The sequence below is a fragment of the Uloborus diversus genome, chromosome 6, assembly GCF_026930045.1.
Source record: "Uloborus diversus isolate 005 chromosome 6, Udiv.v.3.1, whole genome shotgun sequence".
Lineage (NCBI taxonomy): Eukaryota > Metazoa > Arthropoda > Arachnida > Araneae > Uloboridae > Uloborus > Uloborus diversus.
This window is the reverse complement of record NC_072736.1, coordinates 95,053,580-95,077,522: the sequence shown is the minus strand read 5'-3', so window position 1 is coordinate 95,077,522 and position 23,943 is coordinate 95,053,580. Positions and strand designations below refer to the sequence as shown.

The 23,943-nt window shown below is 34.1% G+C and overlaps 1 protein-coding gene across 1 annotated transcript; it reads left to right on the top strand.

Moving 5' to 3' along the window:
• The first annotated feature begins 2 nt into the window (after positions 1–2).
• Positions 3–16,360, top strand: LOC129224412 (uncharacterized). The gene is made up of 6 exons (XM_054858860.1): positions 3–81; positions 305–451; positions 3,162–3,356; positions 8,594–8,674; positions 11,797–11,991; positions 16,041–16,360. Exons 2-6 carry the CDS (start codon positions 406–408, stop codon positions 16,103–16,105), a joined length of 582 nt encoding a protein of 193 aa, XP_054714835.1. The 5' UTR covers positions 3–81; positions 305–405; the 3' UTR covers positions 16,106–16,360.
• Positions 16,361–23,943: the final 7,583 nt, after the last annotated feature.

Here is a 23,943-nt window from a genome sequence, read left to right as displayed (position 1 = left end):
TACAGCTGGATGAAACAGAAGATGTGGACGAACGGAAACGAATTCGAGATAGGCTAAGGAAAGTTCAATTTGAAATTAAAGGTAATTTGTGCTGTTTTAAAATGTGTTTTGTATTTAGATCTTTCCTTGCTTTATTACTGTTACAATTATTACTCTTATAAACCCTCAAAACGGAGGAAAACTCAGGTTATTTTGACTTTTGATTCATTGCGCAGTATTATTTGAACATTTCCCCTCAAATTTTTGAATTCAACTGTAGTTGATCTGCTATTTTGATACTCATAATTCTGAAATTGTCAAATAGCACAAAGAGAAAAAGACCGACGCCGAAGGGAAGATGAACGAGAAGCAGCTATTCGAAATCGTCTGAAAGAAGCAGATGAAAAGAAGCGAAAAACTTTACAGATGTACAGCGAAATGGCTAAAGAAGGAGGACCACCGGGATCTAAAGGTAATTTGATTTTAAATACGTTAAACTTCTTTTATTCTGTTAATTGACTTGAGATAGAAATAAACAATTAGGGTAAAGTAGAGTGGAATGCTTGTAAAAGCAGGGATCTTTCAAATTACCATTAAAGAATTCGATTTTGGGCCGATTACTGAATAGGACAATTAGGCCATGGTGTAGGGTCTCCACTGTTTAGGGTCCTCAAAGGGCTAAAATTGTAAGTTTTGTTGACAAGGGATCCCCGAAAAGCGATTGGCCTTGGTCCCTTCGATATCTCTATCGGACACTGCTAACAAGCCTACACTGTAAAAAAATTCCGAAACGTTACTGGTTATCTCCGTGGAACGTTTCGGGATTTCATAGGTTTTCACCTATTTCCCCGCAAAATCAAGTATATTCGCAAAAAAGTTTCCTGAATTGCTAAAAGATGCTCGAATGCAGACATTTCACTGGTGTGAAAGATATTTTTGCTACCAGTTTAAAGAATGACTGAGCATGTTTATAAGGTGTATCGGCTTCAATTTGATCACGGCCCGTCCAGATTGACTGAACTCCCAATGGGAGCAAATAAGTCACTGGATAGCTGCAGGAATTGCAGGCATGAAATATGGGTGGTTCTTGCTTGCAATTATTCGCGCAGCTTTGACCACGGTCGCGGTAATGCTTCTGGACCTTTCTTGGTAAACCAGGAAGGTTCTAATCAAATACATTAAACCTATTTAATTTTTGTAGAAGGTTCACGACTGGCTTTAACAGGGGATATTTCCCAGCATTTCAGGAAGGTTACTCACTTGTATCGGAAAACGTTCCTGGTTTTTGTAAGAAATGTTACTGGTTGAAATTGGGCACATCAGCTGCCTATTATTTTCCAGGAACGTTTCTGAATCGTTTTTACAGTGTAACATAACTGAATAATTAAACTTTGTTCACCCATTTCAATTAAATATACGATTTAGTTGATTGGAAGAAAGCTCTCATATGAAATTCTTTCACACTAGTAAGTGAAACGAATAACATCTTCTGATCTTTTAAAAGTTTTTCTGCTCTCGACTTGGTTTCTAGTTTCTGCCCATTTTTTCCTTATTTTCTCTCCAGTTTTTCTCAAATTATCTCAAATCTGGATTACCTGGATTGTCTTAGCTGATTGCTAATGAATTGTGTCCTAGGTTCAGATCAAGATTTTAAGTAAATTTCAGCCTAGTGTAATACGGCTTCATGACCTGGCGTTTGAATCTTTTCAGTAAATTTAAGCATATCAGCATTGAACATTTCTTCATTTATACATATGCAATTCTGGAATCTTTACCTCTGATAGTAGTTTGGACTCCTGAACGTTTTTTTTTTTTTTTAGCTCTTGACTTGATTCCAGCTTCTGACTTTTTCTATTTGCTCTTTCCATGTTTTCTTAAACTTTGAAAGTCCAAGCTGGTCTTAGATATATGTTCAGAGTAAGATTTTAGGTAATTTTTAAAAAAGTCCAACACGCTTTATGACCGGCTGTCTGCCTCTTATCTGTAAATTTAAGTTTCTCAATATTCAACTTTTCTTCATTCATAGTTATGTAGCTTGTCCTCTACAATTTTCAACACATAGTGGCTTCGTAACGCATCTCAGTGTTTCTTACGGCTGGGAATATTTCTTAAAAATTGAAAGATTGGCACTTTCAAACTGCAACCGAGTTCGAAAGAAACGAGCAAGCGCGAAAAATTGGAGAAACGAAAGTATTATGTAATTGCCTGCAGCAACTTGAGATGAAAAACAATTTTTGAATGGATGCTAAACCTGAGGTTTCGAGCAGAAGTTTACGGCGGAAGTTCAGACTTAAATGGCATCGATCTTTATTTGTAGGGCTCAATTCTAAATTAAAATTATAGTATCTCATCCCACATATTCGGCTCCTTTATTTATTTATTTTCATATATTTATTACTTAATGTATTTTTTCATTGCCATCCAATTGTTTACTAATGCCCTTAGCCTCGCTTTAGAACTTTAGAAACTCAGGAAAATTGTAACCAATCGATTCTTTCTAGAAAAAAAAAGGACGACTTTCTTATTATATGAGGGCATCCGTAAATAACTTGACTTTTTAACTTTTTAATACTTCGTTTTTACTTGATAGTTGATGATACTCTTGTTTAATTTCGAAGTAATGGCACTGGATAAATTTTAAACAAAAAATTTGAAAAAAAGCTCCCGATATGCTCTTCTGACAAATTTTTTCACTAAATACGGGCATAAATTTCTAGTAAAATTTGGCAGCTTTGAGCCAAATTTCTTCGGTTAAATTCTAAACTGTTCAAGTTTTTATTGCTGTTTCCAAAGAAAAATGTCTTTCCATGGGCAAACTACATGGTCTTGGTAACCCATCCACATCACCACATCACTTTGTGAAGAGTTTTCGTAAAAATTGCGCCAAAGCTATTTTTACTACTTTTACGCTTTACTATTGTGTAGTTTTGCTTAGTTTAACCTCAATATTTAATAGTGACATGACAATACATAAAATCTCTAATTTTTGTGAACCATACTCACAGAAAAAAAAAAACTGCCCATTCAAAGTACCAGTTCTGCTTGAGACGTCTTGTTTTTGTAAAATTCGGGAAGTAGCACAGCGGAGTTTCCTCATTATTCGGAAATGTTTTTTTTTTCGTTCTTTGAACTTCATTCTATTATTTTCTGTTTCAAATTGAAAAACAGATCATTTCTTTAAGGTAGCCGTTCTGATTCTCCTGCGCGTGGTGTGATGGATCGTCCCAAGGATCTTGTAGAACAAACGATCCAAGAGAGGCTCCGAGCTGCTGACGATCGGAAAAAAAGAATCATGGCTGCATACGATCACGCTGCCAAAAGTCAACCGGCTGGTGGTGCAAGAATCGTAGAATTCGATGCTTTCAAGAGTGCAGATGGTATGTTTTTGTCTTATCACCTACATTTAAAAAAAAATGCGAAACGTTCCTGGGGAAAAAATTGACAGCTAATAAGCCTAATTTCTAACAGTAACATATTTAGCAAAAAAAAAAAAAAAAATGGATAGCTTCCCGTTCAAAGTCAGTAACCTTCATGAAATTAACCTGATTCCAGAAGATTTCAAAAACCTGTCAAATAAAAGCCAGTCGTGTTTCTGGAGTCGGGAACCTTCCCAAAAAACTTAGATATGTTCATGGCAATAACTTGGCCGCTTTCTGTTCACTAGGAAAACTCCTGAGGCAAATATGGCCGAAATTAACGCAGAATTGCAAGCAAATGTCGACCATCACATTTGTCTGCAATTCTTGAAATGCTACAATACTCAGTAACTGCGCTTATCCCTTGTTTGGGGCTCAGTCAATCAGGGAAGAAGCAGAGATACTACTCCGCTGTTGACCACATTTTTCCTACAAACAATCCTGTGATGAAAAAGCTTTAATGCTGTGATGAAAGCTTTTTAAAAGAAAATATATAGTCTAAAATGTCACCTAAGAAGAAAATTGTTTTAGGTAGAATACACATGTCAATACAACAAGGACTGTAACATGATGGTCTCGGATTTTTTTGAATTTAACATATGTTAAAATTCATTAAAAATTAAGATATACTTTTTTTTTTTTGCCCAAAAAAATTCCTTGGCCGAGATACAGGCTGCCAAAGATGGCGGTCCTGTTATGATTTCTCACTTGGGATTTTCGTCAAAATCTTTAAACTACATTATCTCAGGAACGGTAGAACATGTTTTCTTACGGTTTGTTTTATTTAAAAATATATTTTTCCTTGTTTAAAAACATATGCAACATTTTGAAATATTTGCTTTAGTTTTTTTTCCTCAGTCTTTTGAAAAAAAAAAAGTATAAAACAATGTTTTTGATTTTTCTCAATAATGTCAATTTCTAGCATGTTCATTTTTTTTTTTTTTTTTTTTGCAGTTTATTAGTACCACTAAGCACTACGTTCCCTGAAAAGGAGAGCTTTCATTTTTCGTTTGACAGATTTTAGAGGCATAAGAAAGAATGAGATTTTTTAATTAACTTTTACGTAAAGGCAGACCTGAAAATTCAATTTTTTTTTTCACAGCAAGTGGCCAGAAAACACTTTTAATTTAGTCGTGTAGCAGAACTTTCATTTTGAGTCGGCATTTTATTCAGGATATTGAATTTAGTGAGAACAAGCGCTTAAAACGATTCTTTCGGCGCTAAGCTGAAAGGTTGCGTGGGGAAAAGCAGCGAATCGGCTGGAGACCGCGTTCTTGTTTTCACAAAAAATAAAACTCCTGGATACTTGTTGCGAAAAAAATGTTTGAATTTTCAGGTCTGCAATTATGTAAAGAGTTCCTTAAAAACCCTCATTTTTTCAAAAGTCTCTAAAATCTGTTAAACGAAAAAGTAGAAGCTCTCTTTTTTAGGGAACGTAGTTCTCAGTGGTTCTAACAAACTAGTGGTTCTAAATAGCATCCTAATCCAAAAAGATGTCATACTACGTATAGGTGATAGAAATATACTGTAAATAGCACAAAATTCAAAATTATTTCACGTACACACTATGCACTCATGTTATTTAATCCACGTAAAAACTCCTTTTCAATGAAAAAACTGTTTTAAACTTTAACATTTTTGAAAAAAATCAAAAACATTATTTAAATTTTTTTTCAAAAGACTGCGGAAAAAAACTAAAGCAAAAATTTTAAAATGTTGCATATGTTCTTAAACAAGAAAAAATATACTTCTAAATAAAACAAACCGCAACAAATCAAGTTCTACCGTTCCTGAGATAATGTAGTTTAAAGATTTTGACGAAAATCCCAAGTGAGAAATCATGACAGGACTGCCATCTTTGGCAGCCTGTATCTCGGCCAAGGAATTTTTTTTGGGCAAAAAAAAGTATTTCTTAATTTTTTATGAATCTTAACATATGTTAAATTCAAAAAAATCCGAGACCATCATGCTGCTGCCCTTGTTGAATTGACATGGTTCTACCTTTATCTTTATTAGGACAGTATTAAAAAGTGAAGAAAACCAACGTTATTTTTGCTCAAATTTGTGTTTCGAGGTTAATAGGAACCACTTCCACTCCAAAACATGTTTCACACGTTGTCCTATTTATCAGTAAAATTACCGCTTTACGTCTGAAAGTCCAAAACACTTTTTTTTATTGAAAAATAGTTCTTACGCGGATTAAATAGCATGAGTGCATACCGTGTACACTGTAAAAGTGATTCAGAAACGTTCCTGGAAAATAATGGGCAGCTAATGTGCCCAATTTCTGCCAGCAACATATCTTGAAAAAGCCCGGAACATTTTTGCTAAAATTCAGTAACCTCCCTGAAATTATCGCGGAAGCCTCCTGAAAAATTCAGAAATCTTCCAGTCGTGTCTCTGGAACTTTAGAGTAAACTTTGGCAGGTGTAAATAGCTTGGCATCTTCCTGATCTGTCAAGAAAGTTCTACAATCAGTATTGGAAACATGGCCAAAGCTAAGATTGAATTGCAAGGAAGTATCAAGCATTTTACTCTCCTGCAATTCTTGCAAAGCTACGCAGTCGATGAACTTATTCGCTCCCTTTGGAAGCTTAATCAGACTGGACGGGCCGTAATAGAACTCAATCCGATACACTTTATAAATACGATCAGTTAATCTTTAAACTGAGAGCTAAAAATATTTTTCACAACAGTGAGAGGTCCGCATTCGTGCAACTTGTAGCAATTCATTAAACGTTTTGACCAAGATATTTGACTTTTCTAAGAAGTGGATAAAAACCATTGAAATTCCGAAACGTTACACGGAAATAATCAGTAATGTCATGGAATTTTTTTACAGCAAATAATTTTGAATTTTGTGCTATTATACAGTATATTCCTATCACCCAGGGGCGGCATTTCAGCACTTCATTTGGGGGGTCGAGTTTCTCAAATGTGTATTACCACAGTGCGGTTCCAAATACACATTAGCTAGCAGGAAGTGGTCAGAAAATCGGTTTATTATGAATAAAAATTAGTGTTTAGAAACAATTAAAATTTTGATTCACTTTAAGAAGTTATCATACAAAACATCTCGAGACTAAATTTATAATATCTTTTGGAAAAGCTTTAATGCATGATTTTTGGAATTCGGAAGAGCAGGGAATCGTGTTACTAATCTATCAGTGCCCAGTGTCGTGCCGTTTTGCCAGTACAGCTAAATAGAAAAGATGGTGAAAAAGCTCTGACCTTTATCATGTATGACTTCGTTTGATTTTTTTGCCATTGTGCTTCGAAAATTATTCTCTAGCCTACTGAAACGTAAAAAAAATTTCTCTACTAGCTGAGCTGATTAGAATAGTTAAAAAATAATTGAAGTAACAAAGTTATGTATGAAAACATTTTTTATATCTTGCTCTTCAAAATCACCCAGGCAACTTCAAAAATTGTGAGGGGCTTAATTTTCCACTGAATAACCTAGTATCATCGGCGCTCTCAGCTTCAATGATATGTCATTTGATTCCCACTCTGTTATTCACTATTCCAGAAACTGGGCCGTATACAAGGGGGGTGTCTTAGGGTTCACCTTCCCCCCTCGAAAAGTTCGGCTTGACATTTAAATGTTCGTCTATATTTAAAAATTTCCAAAAAAAAATAGTGTTCCAAAACTCAAATGTCTTTCATATGTATATTAATTGCAAATAAAATTCATAATAGATAACCCGACGACTTGAACATTAGCACAAATAGCGCAAAACGCTCCGCATAAAAGTTTTTAAACCCTTCCTGAAATAATTTTCTAGTTACGGCCCTGTCCAGAATGATGAGTTCATAGCAAGTACGAAACTGCAGTCTCTGGATGTGATAATCGGTCTTGTCGGTATATTGCTTGTAATTTTTCTTGCCTCATGCTAAAAGTTTTACTCATAATTGAAACATTTTATTTTTCGTTTCCAAAATCTAGATAATATAGAGCAAACCATACAGAAAAATATTTATCATCAAATCTTGTGTTGCACTTGAAACTAAATCTATTATTTCATACAAAATATTAAAAAATCAATGTTTGACTTTGATCATCATCATGTGGGTTTATGTCACTTTTTTTTTTATTTTTAAATTGGCTCAGAGGAAATTTTTTTTTGAAAACTTTCACGCTTGATTAAAATATACAACTATGTAGAATCTATTTTCAGTTTCAATTGTAGATTGAACTATGGTAGTATGGTGCACAGATCAATTGTAGGTTGAACGGTGGCTGGAATAGCCAAAAATTAAGGGTAGCGAATTGAAGATGTTTTGATAGAGTAAAGCATTTTTCAAAAACGTTCCTCAATATAAATTGAATAAAAATTCAAATGAAGTCATACATGCTAAAAGGGCATGAACTTTTTCACCATTAAAAGAATCGTTTTGCAATAATTCTACCAGTCGTCAAATCACTGTTTCAAAGTTATCGAGAAATGTTTTTATGGTTTTAACTCTTGAAGACCACCCTGTGTCACTCCGAGATTGGACAATTATAGAGTCCCATAAAACGTATTTGTTGATATGTTTTTTTTTCCATTCAGTAATCACATGCATTTTTAAGAAATATCCATGAAAGCATATAATGCATTGAGCAGCTGAAACGTGTTTCTAGCAGAAGAAAGTGATGAACACTCATTAAATAAATATACACTTAAAAAAGGAGGGTAAATGTAAAAATATCAAAGAATTTTCTTGTGAAAATCTTGCAGCCACACGACTTTGCACGAGCCTCTCATATTGAACAGATCATCGTTACACTGGGCACACAAGTATGAAATATTTAGCCTATATGAGGAAATTTCTTCTTTAGTTAAAATTATCCATGGTTCTTTCTATCTTCTATGTCTGAAAAGGCCGGAAAATACTTCATGAATTTCTAAGTCGTCATCCAAATAACGAAAAACACTTTCTAGTCTGGGAATATGTCGAGTTTCATCAAATAGTTACTGAGAACCAGAGAGATTTTTTTTCATGAACATTGATTTCTGACTTACATAAATTGAATTCACCCATTTTCTATCATTCTATTCAAAAAATTTGGGGGTGCGACCGCCCCCTCTTGACCCCCCTATTTGCCGCCCCTGCTATCACCTGCACGTAGTATGCTATCTTTTTGGATTAAGATGCTATTTATGGTACAACTGTTTTATTTTGCTTTATTAATGTGAAAAATCTTCTTCTTCCAGTCTCCAAGTTAAAAACGCCTGCCCCCGTAAAAGGAAGTTGTTGTTTTAGTATGTCTGGTGGAGTGCCAAAAGTCGAAAAAGGTTAGTCCTTTCTGAAAACAATATATATATATATATATATATATATATATATATATATATATATATATATATATATATATATATATATATATATATATATATATATGCCTTTTTTGTTTCGGTCTGTTCCTAAAAAGTAGATCCTATTAATCTATTTATAATTGCCGGATAAATTAACCGAGATTGAAAGTATGCTACGTTAAAAAATCCAATAATCATAACTTCCTGTTTTTAAAAATTACTCTAGACGATAGTAAGAAGATTACGGCAGAGATACTAAAATCTCACATGTTACTTTGTTCAAAACATAAATTATCTCGTCTAAAAGTAGCAATCCTTTCGTAACTCAATATACATGTTTTGCTCTAAGAGAGCTCACAGACTATGTCTATAATTTCTATGTTGAAAATTTTATTTTTGTCATTAAAATTGCAAAATTTAGAAGTGCAGTATGCCTTAAGAAAATGTCTTAGATTAGCAGTGGACTTCTTTAAAATTCCTTTTCGGCTCTTTCTTTTCAGAGTTAGGGGCGAGACTTGGGTAATGGGAGTTACCTAAGGGAAAATGAATATAAAACTTTACTTTTTTTAAAATTTGAAATGCAATCATTAAAATTGCTTACATATAGTGTATTTTACATACTGCAGACTCAAATTGAGCATTAATTTATCTTACCTATTGGAAAAATAAAAAATATTGCAAAATCAGTTTTAACCGGTATACCCCTACCCTGGGGTAGTGGCAGTCAGTAAAGAAATTTACTACTTAATGGTTGTAAAACAAGAAATACTAGGATTTTCAAAGACATAAGCATGTTAAACTGAAATCTTCATGTTTATTTTATTACATAACTCCGCTTTTTAGTTATTGCGAAAAGAAATTGAAAGTATAGACATAATATGAAGTCAATGATTTAAAGAAGTCATCTTTCCATGGTTAAAAGTGGTATTACAAATTTAAGGGCACTGCCAATGTGTTGCTCAAGATAAAATTTTACTTTACAGAGCGCAAGTCACATAAATATGTTTCAGAAGGGGGGCGCCATTATCACGAGTGTGGTGACCACCATTACCCCCAACTGCATGTTTTCCTTCAACGGCTAAAAAAAAAAAACAAAAAAAAAAAAACAAATACCAATGCTTAAAACCTTAATAAAACACTATGTGATACAAAAAAATGGCTTACCTTGTTATTGTGAGATCAGTCACGTTCCAGGAAAGGTAAATAGTAAGAGCTGATAGTGGATTAAACTATTCTCTTTCTTATAAGGCGAGACATCAAAATAGTCTTTCTTACACGACAGGTAAACGACGACTGCCAAGATGGCGAGCACTTGAGTAGTATATCCAAAAACTTCTGTGAACTGGCAGCACCAATCAGTTTAAATCTGCGTCATTCACTTTACGAGAAATCATAGTGACCGCCATTACCCGCTGACCGCCATTACCTCAGTCTCACCTACAAGATCATTTTGATTTAGTATACATAGGTGCTTCTGCAGAAAAGTATTTTAATTCCAGCACCACATTCTCCATCCAATGACAAAGAAATTATGACATACGTGGGTAGTTGAAAGCAAAAATTTCCTAATTGAATGTTTTACCAAAAAACGCAATGACTCCAGATCGTCTACTCTTAACAAAGAAAATGGCTCTTATTCGTAAACTATTTACTCATTCTTCATTAAAAAGAGAATCCTTTTAAAAATATTCAGAACTCGCATTTTTCACTTTCATGAAACACCTAATTTGGTACCTTTTACCTTTTGGACACACAAGGGTAATCCTCGAACCGGATCATACACACTCCGATAACACTACTCAACACCAAAAATGCATCCAGCTCAAAAATAGTTATTTCTGAAGTATTTTGCCTCGATACGAGAGACAAGAAAATCACTTTAAAAAGTTGAGATTATAACTCTAGTTTTCAAGATACAGAGCCAACTAGGATAGTGAATTCTCACTAATGCTTTTTTTTCCTGGCAGATAGAAACGCACCCCATGGGACCGACTGTCTTCTAAACTTTGACCACTGGTTGGGATAGAAAATCTTACTACATAAAACCGAAATGGACTTCAAGAAATTTGAATTCTGGGATGAGAAATGCCAAAAATCAGCCTCTAGTAGATCCACCCATTTCTGCTTCTACCCATGCTAACTTTTCTTGGAATGATTAAGAACTTCGTGAAAGTTGTGGACAAAGACAATTTTCCGATACCTTAGAGGGAAATTTTCAAGACACATTGAAGCTAAGGTCAAGGAGAGAAATTTCAACGACCCTTCAAGTACGTGCAATTATGAAAATCACAGTTTTTGAAAAAAAAGTTGCGAGGGGGAAAAAATAACACCCAAGAAGCCATTAAGGGCGTATTACAAGTATTTCCAAGCAGCAGAGAAGACGAGAACTAAAAACAGTTGGTCAAACAATCCCTACGAAAGTTCTGCAACTATTGATGAATGATCTGCCTCTAAAACTCTATTTTCTTCACTTCTTTTAGGATATTTTGTTTAAAAACTAAAGCTATGAGCAGCGAGCCTAAGGAAAGGTTTAACCATGATATTTTTACAATGGAACGCAGATATTAGGGTCACTGGGCTGAGTTAAGGCTCACCAAACGCTGCTGAACTATTAGAAGAGATAGTCCTTCTTTGACGTACAAAAAGCAATGAAAAATAAAGCGTTTACAGAAATAAGTCAAAAGCAACCACTGCTTTCCGAAAAATAAGTATTGTTTAAAACAGGACCGATTTAATAACATTTATTGCACAGGATTTTTTTTCCCTTTTTATCATAACCTTTAAATCAATGTGTTGTTGCTGTGCATCTTTCTCCAGGGGGCTTTTATGTCTCTTGAAAACAAGAGCTAATAATAAAAATCCACCACCATATTCGTTTTTCTCGACCCAAAATTAGTAGGAATTGACTATTTAAAACCGGGATGCAGACAAAAAGTTCTTTTTTTGTTGAATACTGTAATCGGACTTTCAATGCATGTATTTCAGGCCACGTATGATGCCAGGTTCTTTAGAACCAGACTCATAGTAGCTGTAGAGTCACATTTTCCCATTTTTTTGTTCAATAATAAACTTCCTTGTAAAAATATGAGTTCTGATTTCAGTGGCACCTGCGTCCGTTCCCAAGCCCGCACCAGAAGATGACTCTCATCTCGATCCCATGGAGAGGGCGATCCGGGCTCGGGTAAGAGAAGCCGAAGAGCGGAAACGTCGAACCCTTGCCGCATACGATATGGTGGCGAGATCGGGAGGAGCTGGACCCAAAGTCGTGATACTCGAAGAATTCAAAGATCTCAAAGGTTTAAGTTTTTCCAAACTCGTGACATTTAAGAAATCTATCACTAACTTTTGTGCTGAATAGTAAATGATGATACAAAGGCATTTTGTTGAAAATTTATGCGTTTGAACATTGTATTATTATCTTTTAACTTTTACGCTTGACATTTTTGCTATCACTATATCAATAAGATATAAACAGTAGCAACAAAGTGTACGTTAATGCTATATTATAAGCATTCTTAATTTCATTTTTGGTTTTAATTCTATCTGTGAATTTATTTTGAATAATAATAAATAATACAAGTAGGTTTTTCACTGTAGACCCGCTTTGAAACTCGTATGTAACAAACAATGTCTCTAAGATTTTCTTTTCTATTTTATTTAATTTATTTATTTTCTTGTTTTAGACAACGTGGAAATTTTTTCGGTTATTAGGCTCATCGGAGTGACTTCGATAACCTGGTTTTACACCAAAAATAAATGAAAAAAATGTCAAACAAGCCCCTACAAAAATTAAATTATATTTTGAATATTTTAAGGGAGAATACCACCTAATCGTCGCTTTGCTGTTAATGTTCATGTTTTTGAATTTTTCATTCCTCTAACCTCTCCGAATAGTGTTAACAGTTAATATATAACGGTACCTCCCCCCCCCCCAATTAAAATAATGTATGTGACATGTCGAAAAGGGAACAAATTAGGGAAAGGGGAGCTATCTCTAAAAATTAGAGGGTGAGAAACGCTGATCATATTTGGATTCAGGTTGTCACTATGCTCTGGTTGCTTTATTTGGCATGCTCTGGTTGCTTTAATGGCGCAAGAGCCTTAGGGGTAATATTGCGCCAAAATCAGCACGAATGGTGTCAAATGCATTTTCAAGGTTCTTTTTTACCACTCAGTGTAATTAAGTATTAGATTGATTGTTGTCAAAAGGAAAAAATAAATAAGAGTCTCTTTTTACCATGCATATAAATTGCAAACACAAAAATACCGATAAGTCCCGAGTAATCCGGAGCACCAAGTCACCCAACTGACTTAAAAATGTAGTACTTTCTCGAACAATTCTTCCAGAATAAGAATGTTTGAGAAGCTGTGATAACCTAAATTTTCCTATAAACTGAGAAATAATTAGTCTGGAGTCTTAAAAATTTTCCTGGCTTCTAATATTTTACAATTTTTGTCTGTCTCTGGATATTTATTCTTTGCACATCAGTGTTTCTGATTATTAAGGCATTTGTGAATGATACGGAAATCGCATCAATGGTATTAGTATTATTTAAAACATGAAATACCAAGCGTTGAATCCTTGTGATATATTACGGACGTTCAAAAAGTAAGTTACACTCGAACAACTTAGGTCAAAAAACACTATTGAGAAGTGTGCTACAATACAATATGACACACATACATCACTCTATTTTACTACAAAATCTCCCATTCGCTGCAGACATTCGTCGGACCGTAGCACTAATCATTCGATGCCCTGACGATAGAAATCCGCTCCCTGGTCCTTCAGCCAGCTTAGAACAGCTGTCTGAACCTGGTGACCGCTAGTAAATTCTCTTCCACCCAAATGTTCTTTGAGTTTGCCAACACGTGGAAGTTGCAGGACGCCAGATCAGGACTGTAGGGTGGATACTGCCAGACCTCCCATCCAAAACTGTGAAGCAAACCCTGCGTTGTGCGAGACTTGTGAAGTCTTCATTGTCGTGCAAAAGAACAACACCTTTGCTTAACTTTCCACGTCGCTTATTTTTCACAGCTTTGCCCACAAAAAACGTACTGTTCCGCGGACTTCAACGTTGGAGTACGTTTCCAATTGTCGCGCCTTTTTTTTTCTAGTATAACGCAGCAACGATTCAAACTATCCGAATGAATTGTTGCAGTTGGAAGCTATGGAACTAAAGTATCGTCTGCGCACGTTTTCTTCTTGTTACGGGATGCTGCCTCCGATCATTTTTGAAATATATTTATTTAATTCAATTTTTTATCTTTTTAAAACTTTTATTTCCCATCAAATGCGCTAAAACGCTCCTCATATTTATCTGAGCTGCCTCAATTTTTACTTCTTGCAAGAGGTTAATTATCAATTATAAGAGAAAAGAAACTTGTTCCTCTTTTAAAGCTGTTCTTATTTTAAAACTGAACGAGCTGATGTGTGCATCACATGACTTCCTTTTACTCCAATTTACTGTCATTTCCCATTATTGGCGATTTTAATGTGATTCAATAGTTTTCTTTCTAAATATCACCAACAGTGGCCAAATTGAAATCAGATTTAAAAAAAAATAATCGCTAACTTTGTCGCCAAGTTGGCGACAAAACTTGGCGACTAAAAGACTGGCGATATATCGCCAAGAGTATGTAACACCACTTGAGTTTATATCGAAATTAACAATGATTTCCCCCCAAAAAAGGGCAAAAGACCCCTTTCTAAACACCCGAATGTAACCAAAAGAGGACGTGCACAACTAGACCCCACTAGGAGTCTACGTACCAAATTTCAACTTTCTAGGTCATACCGTTCTTGCGTTATGCAACATATATACACACGTACGCACATACATACATACGTACATACAGACGTCACGAGAAAACTCATTGTAATTAACTCGGAAATCGTCAAAATGGATATTTCGCGTGTCTATACGTTCTTAGGCGCTTATCCAGCAGTGGTCGAGTCGAAAAAAACACTCAACATTCATTCGGGGGTGAGCAAAATGGAAATTAAGGGCGGTGTTTGAGTGAAATTTTTTTCGTGAATACAATACTTCCTTTTTTGTAAAAAGAATTAAAACTGTCGGTTTTTTTTTACTTAAAAGAAGAAAACACTTATCTCAATTTCCAAAATGCCGAAATTTCGGGTATTATGTGGGCTCAAATAAAAAATCCATACTTATATTTTGAAAATCTCCTTTTCATTCAAATTTTTGTCCCTATATTTATTCATACAAAGTCTTCTTACTTTTATGCATAAGGCATACTAAACACGAGACAACTTAGTTGAATCCGCTTTCGAAAAAGCTGCCTGTCAACTAGTTGATTGGCGTTTTTCGTTGTCTTCACGCAAGACAACTTAGTTGAATCAACTTTTCTCATACTAAGTTGAACTTATTCAAGTAATTGCTCCATAACGCTGTTAAAACTGAATCGAGTTGACTCAACTAGTTTACTTGAGAGTAGAGCGAATGCTTGAAATGGCCACTAAAAAGTTGCTTCAACTCATCGATGTGAGAATGGTAGCGGTAAATGTGCCTGATGAGTTGGCTGTCGTGTGAAGGATGTCTGGTGCTTTCTTTTTTTTCTACGAGGTTACACTTCCGAATAAACGCCCGTTTGAAAGTTGATTCAAATAAGTTGCCTCGTGTGTAGGAGGCCTTAGTCTCTCTTAATTTTCATCTTTCGGTGTCGGCATCAATGATACTATAAGTTAATGATAATTTTTATAATAATACAAACAAACTGATATTTAATAAAAACAATTGCTGAATACTAACAGCGGCATTTAATATGCAATACTGAAATTCCAACGTAATTATTATCCGTTTTTCACAAGAAGGCAATTGAACCCTCCCTTGTCACGTGGTATTCGATGATTCTATTTTGCTATTTTTGGCAGAAGGTATATTCGGATCATGGCATTTTGTTGTAAAAGCAGCGGTTTTTAAAATCTAAGAATAACTAAAATGACAACAGACAAGTGATGCAAGTGATGTAAAGGACACTAAGACCTTTTTTGCACATTAAAATGCTCGTCCAAGTTAAGGCTGTTTGGTTGTCTCCTTTGGAAGCGCGTGGATTGCGTACCGATCACCCCCGCGTAGAATGGAACTCTGCGTTCAAGGGGGCGTGGCGAAGTGCCTTCTCGTGAAAAACGGACAATACATCATTACGAACATTCTTATTTCTATTGTAAACAACTGACTGTTGCCACTCAAAGACAATTTTATCAAATAATAAAAATCTGACCTTACAGTATTGTTAACTTGGCAGTATGTGTAGAACGTATATTTATTAATCTGTATTCTACATGAAGAACTTTTCTATATGAAGAACTTTCTCTTTTCAGTGGATGCCGAACCTAAACCACGCCCACGTTACGATCCATGCTTCAGAGGAGGATTGAAAACATAGATTTTATTGAAATGGTGCAATTCGAAAATTTTAACCAATCAATGAAGAGCTCAATACCATTCGTGTACTTTTGTCTTCCCCTTCTCAGCTACAAGAGTGCGTGATTCTAAATCACATCTGTCAAGAAGAGAAACTGATTGAATTTGCTTTTCAGATGACAATGACGAAATGTTTCTTTAGAATTTCAAAGTTTATTAAACTGTTAAAACAACCTTTAGATACCTATGTTGATTAAAATTGTTTTAATACTAAAAACTGTAGTGTCTTTTTTTATATTCGTTAATTTCTTAGAAATCAAAATAAGCTATGCTGTTGTATTTTGTTGTGAAGAAGAATAAAAAACCATGACCGTCACATACTATTTATGACGTTTATACAGAAAAACTGAAGAATGTATAAAAACTTTGAAAAAATGAGTTGGTGTTAAATCACGGTGACAATGAAGTATTGTCTCTTGAAGATAATTAGTGATAATTGGGCTGTTTCCTTCAGTCAAAAGTACTAATTTTAGTTACTGAAATTGTTTGAATAAAAAAAGAATAACAAGGAGCCGGAAAACACTTTTACTTTCCCAACATTCAATTTTTAATTATTTTATTTTTAATTTCTGATTCCTAAAACAAAATGTTTCGTCGTGTGACGCCAAACGTGGAGAAATCTATCTTGAATCGGAGCTCTTGGCTGTCTTTTTTGACTTACAATGATTAATTATTAGCGCGGCGAAAATTGTTAGTGAAAAAAAAATCTTTTGGCAAAGTTTAGCAATGTCCTGAAATTTTATTCTGGTAACCCTAGCGACTTGCTCACTTGTGACGTCAGCAGCGAAAGTGAAAACAACTAAAGCCCTGAATCCGTCTCTTAAGTGGCGACACACTTTGATCCATGCACTGCGCGCCGCTTTCGACTGCGATTGGAGGCGGGCAGTCACGTGGGTTCTGTTTGCCATTTTGTGTCGTTGCCTGTGTGATTTCACTGTGCGGAATATTAGATATTTTCTATTTGCTATTCGTATTTTTCATCAAACGCTATCTTTAATGTGAAGATGTCTTGGTGTAGCGCATTAAGATGTTCTAACAGTTCAAAATTACTATATCGAAATATATTGAAATATTATTTATGTATTTTAAATGTTTTCATCAATACTGCTGTGCAATTTCAGATACTTTTTGAAACTCTTGTTGAAATTGTAATATTTTTTACTTTTCATGAAATTGTCTGACGGTTTGTTAATTTTCATGGGATAATAAGGACATTCACTAAAAACATCATAAATAGTTCCTTCAAATATTGTAAAGCTCAACTATGTGACGGCACTTAATAAATTGCTAACAGTAGTAAAATATTTGCCCTGTTTTTAACCGACTTCAAAAAGGAGGCGGTTATCAGTTCGGTTTCGGCGGGTTTTTCTTTGTTTGTCCACTCACAGCGTCTCACCTAATGGACCGATTTTGATGATTCTTCTTTTAATGGATAGGGGATGGCTCAACTTAGGTCCCATTACTTTGACCATATTTGTTTGTTAGAAAAAAAAGTTATGGTCAAAAAACAGTAAATTTCATGCAATTTCCCTATTAAATGATTAAACATAAAACCCATTGTTTCAACAATTTGGTGCCATACAACAATAATATTAATAGTAATTGTGGTGATAATTTTGAATAAAGGCTTCTCTGAAGCAAGCATCAAGTTTCTTCTGTGTCATTGCTCTATAGTGGGGGTAAACCTAACGTGGAAGGGAGGTTTATGCAGTGATTAGGATCTGCTTAGCCTTCACAATGCTACTAGGTTAGGTTTGCTTCAACTATAGTAGTATTTTTATCGTTATCAAGTATGCCAATAACAGATGATTTGGGCTGAGCAAGGAGATACAGGATTGCACAAAAAGCAACTATGCTGTGAAATGTAAATTAGTTAGGGAAAACGTAATATTTAAATGGTTATAGTTAAATTAACACACAAATGAATTCCAGCGAGGAACAAAGATAAATTTTTATTGTCAACCTATAAATACTATAAAATAATATTAAAACCTCAAATGAGGTATGGGTATATTTTTTTATTGAATAACCTTGCCCTCGTGTTATAATCATTACGACATTGTTCCTAAAATTAAAACCGCTAATTGTTTAGCATTTTTATTTTGGTAACATTATTATGGTTTAGTATTTAATTGGCTTGAAACGTTAAAGATGTTTTACGTCCACATTCAAAGTATATTGGTACATAATATGTATGTACTTAGAAGTGGATCATTAGTTTAAGGGATCTTAAAAAAATTTAAAAAAAATACATTTTAAAATAACGTAATGAAAACTTTGTTATGAAACATCGTATGTGGCTGGGGGAAGGAGGAGGTACTATTTAATTTCCCGGGTCCCCTCCGAGAGATTTTTCTGTATCCGCCCTTGGTTTTACTACACCAACTTTCTAATAATAAAACGCATATTTAAAACACTTCAAGTAATTTGTAACTCAAAAGATCTATATGGGGGAAAAAAAAGAAATTACTCTTAAAAATTGTCAAAAATTTCTTCAAAACACCTTTTTACTAATATTCGGGTTAATAATGAAACAAAAATATTTTACTAAGGTAAAATTCAACATTTTTGTATGTATATATCAGTTACATAAGTTACGATTAAAAATCTATAAAAATATACTTTTCAATGAGCGAAACTCTGTATTTTTCTACTGTTGAGATAGGGAGAAAGTTGCGGAACGACACAAAATGGCGGACCCTGGAGCGTGTCGCCACTTAAGAGACGGATCGAGGGCTTTAAAAACAACGACTGAACGTCTTTTAAGATTATGTTTTTATAAGTCAAAATTTAGAGAGAAAAATGTAACTCAACCATGCTTTTTCGGGAAAAAATAGTTTTGAAAAGTGAGAAACTACCCAATTGTTCCGCATTGTCGTTTCTTTCTTTTTTATTTTTAACAATTGCAGCACGTTGTATGGAATTGATGACAATGATAACAGTAGAAAATGACAATGGTAATGTGGAACCCTTTGTTTTTGACTTACTACTGCTAGTAATTTCAAAAATTGTATAGCCCTTCATTCTTAATCTACTAGTCACACTCTATTATTTCAAATTTACTCTTCTCCATCTACCAAAATGAGACAATTTTAATTTTTCATAAAAAGTAAATGAGGTGACGTTTACTTGTGGTTCAGATAATCTGAACCCTAAAGTTTTCTTATTCTTGTTTTGTTGGTTTGGAATTTCTTACAAGAAAAATCAAAATGTATAATAATACTAAGAAGTAAAAATAAAAAGAGAAAAAACTGCAAAATGAAACGTAAATTGATAAATTGCAATAATCGCAAACATAGCTGTCATTGTTCGCCCCTATACATTCAGCGTGTTCCAAAATCAACAAATCAGGCACTGTACTCACAACTCACCACTGAAATCCATAAGCGGAAGCAGTAAAGGTTTCACTTCACGCTCGATCGCGCTGATCTTACCTGTTATAAAATAAAGTGGTCCGTTTCAGCTTCCAGTTCATCCGCCATTTCTCCGTGGTTGAGCTTCAGTAAAAATGCAATCTGTTCATTCGACGATGCTAAATGACAGACGTTGTGAGTGCAATGCCTAATTTGTTGACGTAGGGATACCGCTGAATCTACAGGGGCTGTCTATCATTTAGCATCGTCAAATGAACAACTTGTATTTTTACTAAAGCCAGGGAGAGATGGCGGATGAACTGGAAGCGGAAACGGACCACTTCATTTTGTAACAGGTAAGATCAGCGGGATCGAGCGTGCAGTGAAATCTTTACAGCTCCCGCGTAGAGATTTTAGTGGTGAGTTGTGAGTACAGTGCCTAATTTGTTGATGTTGGAATCATGCGCTGACAGCTATGTTTGCGATTATTGCTATTAATCTTCAAATGTTTAATTTTGCAGTTTTTTCTCTTAATAATATCAACTTTTTACTCCTTTTGTTTTTACACATATTGGTTTCCTTGTAAAAAATTCTATTAAGAAACAAACCAACAAAATAAGGAGAAAATAATAATTTGCTCCGTGGTCAAGCTCTATAGCAACTATCGGAATTTAATATTTTATTTCTTTATTTTTTTAATTACAGGCAACTATTTCGTATGCTGCATCAGAGATAGTTTAAATGTTTGCTATTTAAAAAAAAAGCCTTTTTTAATGCATGAAAACTATAACCAGTTGTCTAATGAAAATTCACGTTTTGAAAACTCATATTCGTAAAGGATCAGCTAGTCACACATCGTAAAAAAATTGAACTTTTTTTAAAATCACCTAAAATATGCATTTAATCTTCAGGTAACGGGGGATAACAAGATAATAAAAAATATCCCTTTGTTAAAAAAATTGTAGGTCTTTTCTCGAAACATCATTTCTAAAAGGTGTTTTTTCAAGCTTATCGAACTCTGTGGAGTTTGTTTATAAATTCGTTCAACGACAGACGCTTCAACTGATCTTTTAATCTCAACCGCTGCTTTCAACATTTTTATCTTTCCGTTTTAAAGATATTTATTTTACTACGAAAAGAAATTGAAAATAATAAAAACACTATAACACTTAACGAGATAAGAAGCTGTATCATATTGCAAGAAGTTTAAAAATGATGGTAAAAATAATTTCCCTTTTATTTCCTATGAATCCAATGCTGTCTTTCGCTGTTGGATGGTTAATACGACTAAAAAATGGCATGTACAGGGATAGACAATAAACAGCATCACTTGTGGAAAAGCAGGCAAATGATGTTTTTCATCAGTGAGTATGCTGAATGTTATGATGACATTGCTTCTATAAAATACAGTTGTAGGATAGTCTCAATCACATTTTGTTCGGACTAATATATTATTTACTTTTAATTGTTTCGAAAAATGAAAAAAAGATGTTTAAGAAAACGTGCAACTAAGCAATGTATACATAAATTGTGCGGCTCCTCTGGATTGACTGAGCCCCAATCAAGGGCGAAATGCAGTCATCGGATATTGTAGGTTTGAAGGAATTCCGTCTTGGTTTTGGCCATATTAGCTTTAGTAGCTTTCACGGTGAATCAGGAAGGTGCTATGATATTACTAAATACAAAAAAAAAAAAAAAAAAAAAAAAAATGCTAAAGGCTTCTGAGTTATTCCAAAAACATGACTGGCTATGATTGTGAAGGTTTCTGAATTTTCCAAAAGGATACCAGGTTAATTTCAAGAAGGTGGCGGGAAACTTAACAAGTTTTTTCCAGATATGCTATTGGCAGAAATTAGTTGCTCATTATTTTCTAGGAACGTTTTTTCTAGGAAAGTTTTTTTCCAGTGTAGTAGTAGGTTTTTTATCACCAACTTTGTATCCATTACATACCAAAAATTTTCAATTCAGGACTATTCCCAGTCGAATTCTTAGCTTTAATGCACATTGTTTTCATGCCCCTGAAGGGGGGAAATTAAAAAAAAAAAGCTTTTGCAATAACTGTTATATCGAAGCGAATCTGTAAATAAGGCAACAAAAACATTGGTGAATCAGTTGAATTGTAACCGATTTGGCGTCTGGGGCGAATCTTTTAAAGTTTTAGTCTCCCAAAAGCAATTTTAGGCTGTCTTTGGTCAGGCGCGCGTTGTGTCACCCATCCTACATCCCCTTAATGTGCACTTGATTTAGCAGTTAAAGAAATTATTATTCTAACAGAATAAAACCTTTGTATTTACTTGAAGATAAATTAAAACACTGATTTGAAAAATGCTGTGTATTATTAGAGGCACGAGATTCTATTTCTTGAAAGGGGAAAATTAACTCTTAAAATAATTATTGATGTATTTGAGAAAACATCAAAAGAATTCTTAAAGACTTGAATGTTCAACGTGTGATGTTTTGTTATAATTTGATCTTTAAAGTTATCGATATTTCATTCAATTGTTTACTTTCGTATAAGGAAACCATAAGCGTTAAAAAGATTACCATCTGTCTCTTCTCATAAAAATTGAAAACAAACGTCTAGCACATTACTGATAAGTAGAGACCGGATTCCATGCACTATTAAAACCATCCAAACATGCATACAAATATACACTAAAAAACTAAACTATGCGCTGAAAATTGCTCTAATAATTGTTTAACAAAAAAGTTTTCACATCTGAATACTGATTGCAATACCGGCATACCGAATACCAGTATTTCGAGATACTTTTGCAATTTCGAAACACCGGTATTTGTTGAGGTAAAATACCGGTATTCTCGGTATTAGCGGGAAACAATAAATAGTTTTTATTAAAGAGTTTTCAGTGTTTAACTAATTACAGACATCTACTTTTATTTTAAATGTACAATTCTTTTTCCATGATACAGTACCAAAGTCAATCTATTGATATAAAGATTTAGCATCAAAAACACGAACTAATGGAATATCTCTACTAATAACAAAGCTGAAAGTCTCTCTGTCTGGATCTCTGTGACGCGCAAAGCGCCTAGACCATTCGGCAGATTTTTATGAAATTTGGCACAGAATTAGTTTGTAGCATGGGGGTGTGCACCTTGAAGAGATTTTTTGAAAATTCGATTTTGTTCTTTTTCTATTCCAATATTAAAAACATTTTACCGAGCAAACTATCATAACGTGGAACATAGGCGAGCAAATAAAAATATCAAATTGGCGAGAAATTCATCATCCATTATTTGTAAATATACAAGCTAACCAAATGACCTTTTAATTTTCTACAACGGGCAAAGCCGTGCGGGTACCGCAAGTAATTAAATAAAAGTAGCGGAAAGATTGCAAAATGATATTTTCATTACTAGATGTTGAGATGAACTGCATTTTTGTGCGGTTATGTACACCATGCTTTTATTTTTTCCATTATCCTGATCACTCGCTTTTTCTTTTGTGAAAGTCAATTTCAAGTATTATTTCGAATGTATTTGTTATAAACCCAAACCTGTTTTTATGGGTAGATAGGGATCGAATGAAAAAATCGCAAAAAAAAAAATTGTTCGTAACTTCACGAGCAGCTTTAAAAAGTTTTTTTTTTTCGCAACAGTTAAAAATCTTCTTTTTTATCCGGTGGATAGGGACCGCATGAAAAAAATCTCACATATAAAATTTCCCAAAAACTTACAAAATGGTAATATTTAATGAAATCAAAATTAACCAAGTCATGAAAATTTTTGCCGAGTAATCGGACAAAATTTCCCGAATATGGAAATTTTTGGGAGGTCACAGTGACTTCCTATCGGGGTACCTATGCCGCCACCTGAAGATACAACCTCCTACTCTTTTTAAAAATAATTTTGCCAATTGAACCCCAATCTGATTGAATTATTAATACACCGCACAAAAAATATTCGCAAAAAAAAAAAAAAAAAAAACGCACAAAAATAAATCGCATAAAATAAGACTGCATAAAAATAGGTTTGGGTGCATAAATAATGGGTGCCAACCATCAATTGAAGTAATAACTAATGCCATATTTTTTTATATATATATATTTGTCTCAACAGTACTAAATTTTGACAGAAGCTTTTTCGTGTTGGTATAGCAAATGGTAATTTGTTGTCATCGGTATTGGTTTGTAGTCCTGTCTCCCAATTTAACTTTCTACTTGTTAAGATAATATTTAGAAATTACATGTATATTGCTTTAAAAATTGGCATAGATGTAAGCCATAAGCAACTGAAGCATATTTTCAGACATTTACATAATTATGATTGTAAATATTCATAACGATTTACATAATTATGAAGAAAACGAAAACGAATAAAAGAGACTAACAAGATCAAATTTAGCTAACTTCATCGTAAAGGTCAAACCAAAGGGTCAAATAAAAGCAAACATAAACTTATTCGGATCAAGCGGAAATCTCTGAAG